The sequence below is a fragment of the Octopus bimaculoides genome, chromosome 4 (genome assembly GCF_001194135.2).
Source record: "Octopus bimaculoides isolate UCB-OBI-ISO-001 chromosome 4, ASM119413v2, whole genome shotgun sequence".
NCBI lineage: Eukaryota > Metazoa > Mollusca > Cephalopoda > Octopoda > Octopodidae > Octopus > Octopus bimaculoides.
In genome coordinates, this window is record NC_068984.1 from 118,465,818 (window position 1) to 118,473,299 (window position 7,482).

The 7,482-nt window shown below is 36.0% G+C and overlaps 1 protein-coding gene across 1 annotated transcript in view; it reads right to left on the bottom strand.

Moving 5' to 3' along the window:
- The window catches only part of LOC106868833 (anaphase-promoting complex subunit 10), a 30,589-nt gene extending 25,353 nt beyond the window's left edge, over positions 1-5,236 (bottom strand). Inside the window, exon 1 of the mRNA XM_014914259.2 lies at positions 5,081-5,236. Within this exon, the coding sequence (XP_014769745.1) occupies positions 5,081-5,087 (7 nt within the window). The 5' untranslated portion in view covers positions 5,088-5,236. The remainder of the gene's footprint in view (positions 1-5,080) is intronic.
- Positions 5,237-7,482: the final 2,246 nt, after the last annotated feature.

The following is a 7,482-nucleotide window of genomic DNA, read 5'->3' on the forward strand; positions in this document are numbered from 1 at the left end:
GGATTCTGACGTCAGATATCGCAACCCTTCATTAGAATGAGCAGAAAACAATTAGAGCCCTCGCGATTGCCCTATTTCCTTCCCAACTACAACCCCGTCTCCACCTCCTAACAAGAGCATCCTTTTTCCCAATAAGGTTAATTTTCTGCCTAACTAGAACGCCCCTTCACCCGCGCACAGACATTTGTGTCATTAACTTCATAATTGTTTCAATTTTTGGCACAAGGCTTTTAATTATAGAAGAGGACAGTCGTTGTAATCAACTTCTAGTTCTTGACCCGCACTTATTTTACCGAGCTCGAAAGGATAAAAGGTAGAGTCGACTTCAACGGAATTTGAACCAGAAACGTAAATAGCTGAAACAACAGCATTTTGACCTACGTGCTTTTGATTCTGCCGGGTTTATCGTCTTGACTAACTTCATAATATACAGGGTGTCCACAAAGTCTGGATACACGAGGATTAATACATACTTTAAGACATTATTATTTCTTATATTTAATTGTTTACGTTACGATTTTATTTACAGTCTGGGTACATGGGGATTAACACATACTTTAAGAAATTATTATTTCTTATATTTAATTGTTTATGTTACGATTTTATTTACTCCATGTACCCAGACACCCTGTATAATAACTACATTATTAATGTTTTGAAAAACGTTATTCATATCTTCTTAATCTTCTTAATTTTTTAAGACTACGTCGTTAATTTGTTCTATTGAAATAAATTAACAGACAAGGCAGAAATGTCTTGACAAAGATATCTAATTCAGAATTAATCTGGGTCATATCAGTTTGGGTATAAATATTCAGCAAGACTGAACAAAGAGGTAAGAGTTTGTGATGTTCATGTCTTCAATAAGTATCAGTCGAGTAATGCATCTAGTTAATAGACTCTTCTTTCGTCTAAAATATGTGGTCTTGTTCTATTTAACGTTTCATTATTATTTAGTTTGTTTTAGCACGCTGGACAAAATGCTTAGCGGCATTTCGTCCGTCTGTACGTTCTGAGTTGAAATTCCGCCGAGGTCGACTTTGCTTTTCATTGTTTCAGGGTCGATGAAAAAAGTACCAGTGGGGTACTGGGGTTGATGTAATCGATTATACCCTTCTCCCCAAAAATTTCAGGCCTTGTACCTTTAGTAGTAAGGATTATTATTTAGTTTATTGAAAATAAATATCAGGAAGAGTTATCTCCCATAGACGCTAGCCTACGAAAATATAGACAAATACATGTTAAATACCATACAACCAAGAATCGAGAATTCTTCAAAAATTTATATGGTATTAAGAAAAAGGATAGGTTTATTGACTAGAGAAAAGAAGACAATCGAGACAAGTGTTTCTGGCTTAATAGCCACCATCACCTTATCAAAAGATTTAGATTTATACAAAGAACGAATAACAAAACATTCATGGCCTTGGTAATTTGCCTAATTTAAACAATAATGAACTAAATGAAATGACTTTAATTTGCTAGTGGCATGTATTTGAATAACATAGACAAATATGAACCAGCACTCTGCCGGTTACAACAACGAGGGTTCCAGTTGATCCGACCAATGAAACAACCTGCCCGTGAAATTAATGTGCATGTGGTTGAGCACTCCACAGACATGTTTACTCTTAGTGTAGTTCTCAGGAAGATTCGGTGTGACACAGTGTGACAAGGCTGGCCCTTTGAAAAACAAGGTACAACACATTTTCACCAGTTGAATGAACTGGAGTGGTGTTAAATAAAGTGTCTTACTCAAGGACACAATGCGTTGCTGCGAATTGAACTGCCAACCTTACAATCATGAGCTGAATACTCCAATCACTAAGCCATGTGACTTCACAACGTAGACAAATACAGATATATTAAATACCATACAATATAAACTCTTAATTTATCAAAATTATCTCTGCCTCGAGATGAGGTATCATAATTATCAGTTATCAAGATCAGATCCACAGAATATTAAAAGAAACAAGCTGAAAGTGCTATTAAATAAATAACTTTAAGTAATACACACCCTATCTATTTATATAGACCTACATAGGAAGTTTATTTAATTTTTTTCTTTTGAAAATGCTTTGAAGAATCAGATCCAAAGAGGATTAATTCCAAAAGAAATTTTTATATTAATTGTTTTAATATTTTATTAAAGTTTAAACAATAAAACCTGCTTTACTTAATTGTTGGAGACTTTTCCAACTATTATTTTATTAAACCATTGATGAGCCTGTGCCATAAAAAGATGGCAGTGCTTCACACATATATTAAAATTCACATACATATGTCAAGGAATTCAATAAAAGTCTGTGGAGTTTATTCCTCAAATTTATTGAATCTGGTTCATATGCGAACATCACCAACAAAATCTCTTGAAAATTTTTATCTGTCAAAGGAGTTGAACTTGTAGCCCACTTTGTTAGTTCTAGCACTAAACTACATTGATTAAAACAAATTATGCAAACAAATATATATGAATAATTTAGTGAGACAGAAAAGAAATGCATGTTTTGTGTGTGTGTGTGTGTGTGTGTGTGTGTGTGTGTGTGTGGTTTAATAAACTTTTACATTTATTAAGATATAAACATCTATTTTTACTTTTTGTTTTTGTCCTGCCAAGAAAGTAATTATATGGAAGAAATTTGGTTTTTATAGAGAAGATATGTTGAAAGACCTAATCTCTTTAATATAAACTATTTCAGTGTAGGTCAATAAGAAATAAATTTAAAAAAGACAAAACTTTTTTAGCATGAGATATTTCCATTCACGTTTGATGCTTTCCACTCTTCTTACTATACTTCAGAAAAGACACACATTCTCTGAATACACACACACACACAAACACACATTATGAATATTTAATAAAGTTATGGCAGACTGGTTTAAAATTATTTATGATATTTTTGTATTTCATTCTCATTTTTATTCTTTCTCCCCTTTTTTTGAACATTTGCCGCCTTTTTCTCTTCATCTTTCCTTCATTGTTTTCTTTCCTTCTTTCTCATCTCTCCCACTCTTTAACTCTCTTCCTCAAATAACACAGCTATGCTTTTCCTCATGTTGCTTCTTTTTTCAGCTCTCTCCACTTTCTTTTCTTGTCTTTTTCTTCTTACAGTTACATTACAGCAAGAAGAAAAAAATGTGTGTGTGTGTGTGTGTGTGTGCATGTGTGCCCAGTGTGTATGTATGTGTGTGTGTGTATTGAGTGTGTGCCTGTGTTTGTCGATATGTATGTGTGTATGTGGGGAGGAGTGTGCATATTGAGTGTGTGTTTGTGTGTGTGTTGAGTGTGTGCATGTGTGTGTTGAATGTGTATATGTTAAGTGTGTGTGTGTGTGTGTGTGTGTGTGTGCGCGCGCGCGTGTGTTAATACACAACAAAATTCAGTTTCTTATAGCAGATACTCCATGAAATTTGCAAACTGGTGACATTATATTATTATATATTTAATGATTTGCAGCATTTAGTTTCATCTCTTAAGTTTCTGAGTTCAAATTCTGCCAAAGCCACTTTGTTAGTCATCCTTCTGAAGGGGTCAACAAAATGGATAGGGTACTAATCAATCATTGAAGTTGGTTCAAAACGAATGTATTGCAGAAACATAATTTTTTTTTTTAAATATCTTGTAACTACTATTGGGTCAATATGATACCAGTAAAACTTGTATATGGTATATCTAGGACAAGACAGGTTTGTGAAGTTCTTCCAGCTCAAGGTCATTGACTATAGCTTTGACTCACCAAGTATGGGTTGTGAATAAAACAACTCAAGATATTTGAAGTAAAACAATGACAGGAGCTAAATTCAGAAATCTTTACATAATTTAATCCTTTAGCATTCAAATTATTTTATCAAATGTAATACTTATTTGTTCATATAGTTTTGAGTTAATCGTTCATTATCTTGTAGCTTTAAGATTTTAATGTTGCAATTGTTAATTTTCAGAATGGAATTGTAGGATATGTGTGTGAGGTTGAATCTGGCCAGTTTGAACATAAAACAAAGTACAATGTTTGGGCTGAATATGACCAGTTTAATTGTTAAAGGATTAAATTTTTATAGAGTGTACTGGATGCTTTTTTTTCATAGCACCATGATGGTGGATGTGTAGTACTGAGGGAGGTAGTTTTGTATCAGGTGTAGAGAGGCTAAAGTAGAAAATAGGAATACATAAGGTGTCTAACTGTAAAGGAGATATATGGTTGCTCCAGCAGGAAAAGGTGCAAGGATAGTTGAAAGGAGGTATCAGACTGTACCTTCAAGGTACAAGTAGGTGGATAGAGAGAGTATAGAGGAAGAAAATCAAGGATAGCTGGGTAGGTAGGTATGTACATTATAAACACAAATAGACAAGACAGGAGTGGCTGTGTGGTAAGTAGCTTGCTAACGAACCACATGGTTCCGGGTTCATTCCCACTGCGTGGCACCTTGGGCAAGTGTCTTCTACTGTAGCCTCGGGCCGACCAAAGCCTTGTGAGTGGATTTGGTAGACGGAAACTGAAAGAAGCCCGTTGTATATATGTATATGTTAGTGTGTCTGTGTTTGTCCCCCGAACATCACTTGACAACCGATGCTGGGGTGTTTATGTCCCTGTAACTTAGCGGTTCGTCAAAAGAGATCGATAGAATAAGTACTAGGCATCCAAAGAATAAGTCCTGGGGTCGATTTGCACGACTAAAGGCAGTGCTCCAGCATGGCCGCAGTCAAATGACTGAAACAAGTAAAAGAGAGTAAGACATGTCTATGTGTGTGTAAATGTATATATGTGTGTACACACACCCATATACACTACTCTATTTAAGAAAAGAAAAGATCAAGAACATAAGAATCTAGGCTTTTAAAATTTGTTAGGTTTTACTTCATATTCCACAACAGATCATCAGCAACAGCAACAACAGCAGCATTTTTACATCTGCTTTACATGCTGTTTTCGGTTGGATAGGTTGTCTATCTGGGTCAGTTCTTATTTAGAGGAGATTAAGGTTTGAAAAAGCCCATCGCACAATATAAGTGAGGAGTTAGGCAACTATGTAAAATGATATCAATGAAGGAAAGCAAAGAGAAAATACATTGTATTACCTTGCATAAGTTGCTCTATGATCCTATAGGTTGCTCTATGATCCTATATAGTTGTTGGCACTCTGTTGCTTACGACGTCGAGGGTTCCAGTTGATCCAATCAACGGAACAGCCTGCTCGTGAAATTAACGTGCAAGTGGCTGAGCACTCCACAGACACGTGTACCTTTAACGTAGTTCTCGGGGGGATATTCAGCGTGACACAGTGTGACAAGGCTGACCCTTTGAATTACAGGCACAACAGAAACAGGAAGTAGGAGTGAGAGAAAGTTGTGGTGAAAGAGTACAGCAGGGCTCGCCACCATCCCCTGCCGGAGCCTTGTGGAGCTTTAGGTGTTTTTGCTCAATAAATACTCACAACGCCCGGTCTGGGAATCGAAACCGCGATCCTATGACCACGAGTCTGCTGCCCTAACCACTGGGCCATTGCACCTCCATGATCCTATATAGTAGAAAGAATATAATGTGAGTTCAGAGAACTGTGTATATATTGGCAGGCTATTCAAAACACATGAAAATGGCTTGCCAATTAAAACATACTTCTCCAGATTCTTTGATTATTTCCTTCTATTTGGAAAGGGGAAATTTCTCATGAAATATTATAGGATAGTTAAACAAAACATGAAATATTATAGGATCATTATTGTGTTAAGGTAACACAATATCATTTCTCTTTGTTTTCATTTACTGATAGCACCTTACATATATTACCTAACACCTCACCTATATTGCTCATAGGTTTTTTTCAAACACACCTCATTTACATATATTGCAATGTACCATGAAAATTATAATATTCTTTTAGTCGTACTTAACTGTTTCATTTCTGTAAGCTGAAAAATAATTCGCAATTCTATTTTGGAAGCTAAGTCTCTACATTTCGCAACCATCATACATAATAGTGTTGGACACTATACAGGGATGCACATTGTTTGAAACATGCAGAGAAGTAAAAACAACTGGTATGCACTCAAACTGAATCCTTTCTGCCATTAACAACTGTTGTGACCACCTGATCCGAAGGCTGGAATGCCTTTCACTGTACAAGGGGGTGCTGTAAAGTTCCTGGTTTTAAGGGTATTGCATTTAGGCCAGGTTAGAGGCTCGACCTTCCAAGTTCCATACAAATGTGTGTATCTGAGAGGGGAATACGTTGAATAAAATCCTAAGTTCAATAGAATCATAACTAACTGATCCTTCAGTATTTTCTTTTACCCAAAGCCAGGAACTTTTCAGCACCCCCTCATATGTCTGTTTAAAGTGGGTTGACATATGTCTAAACAACAAATGCAGATTGAACAACATCCTCAGACTGTCACAGGACTGCTGACACACCCTCCTGCTCACCACCACCACCACCACACTTATAGACACACACACACACTAAACAAATTACATGCTTTGAAAGCATGCAGTGAGGCCCACCTTCAAAACAAAGACATAGCTATGTCCAAAATGTAGTCTCTGTGCAGTATGTCAATCAAGATAGCCAATCAAGTAAGCTACAATGCTACCACTACCACCACCACCATCACAGGAAGGATGGGGGGAGAGGTAGGAGGAAAAGACAGCAGAGGAGGAGGAGAACAACAACAACTACTACTACTACTACTATCACTATAGAAAGATGCATGGCGTATGTAGCTCATTGAGACTCTGAAAAAATATTCTAGTTCTTTTTTTTAAAATTTAAGCACATTTTATTTTCCATCACCCTCATCTATATTTAACCCTTTCAGCTGAAACCGGCTCTGGCTCTGAGTACAAATGTCTTGGTTTCATAAGTTTTGAATTAAAATCTTCCACCAAATCTTTGTCACAATTTATGTTCCTAACACTAGCTGAATGATAACTAAGTTATTTTACTAAATTCTTTATTATATTTAAAGTAATTGAAAGAAACACAGAGCCTCTCAAAATAAATGCAGTAACGAAAGGGTTGAGAATTTGAACCAGAGTTTGTCTTCAGAGACATTATTTGACTTTTAGTTAGGAAGTAAAAAAGTATTTGTGTGATGTTTGAAACAACAGTTTCTTTTCATACAAAGCAACGTCTTACTGAAATACATATGGTCTTCCATTGCATACACTGTCTATCCAGGGTTTAACAATTGTTTCAAGGACCTCAATGTAGGCGGCAGAGTTAACTCTAAGGCCTTGTGGAAAGAAGTAAGGAGGCATCACATGTCCTTCATTGCTGACAACCCCTAAAACCATGACAGTTGCAGGAAATTTTGCATGCATAACACTTGGAACTTCAGAAGGGTCTGCACATAACCATCTGTCATTTCTTCTGCTAACTTTTTGATCTTAGTCGAAGTTTTTCTCCTTTGAGAAAAACCAAATCAAATCTTCTGCTGGATTTTTCAGTTTGTTTAAAAACCTTTTAGATCTGATGTAGTGA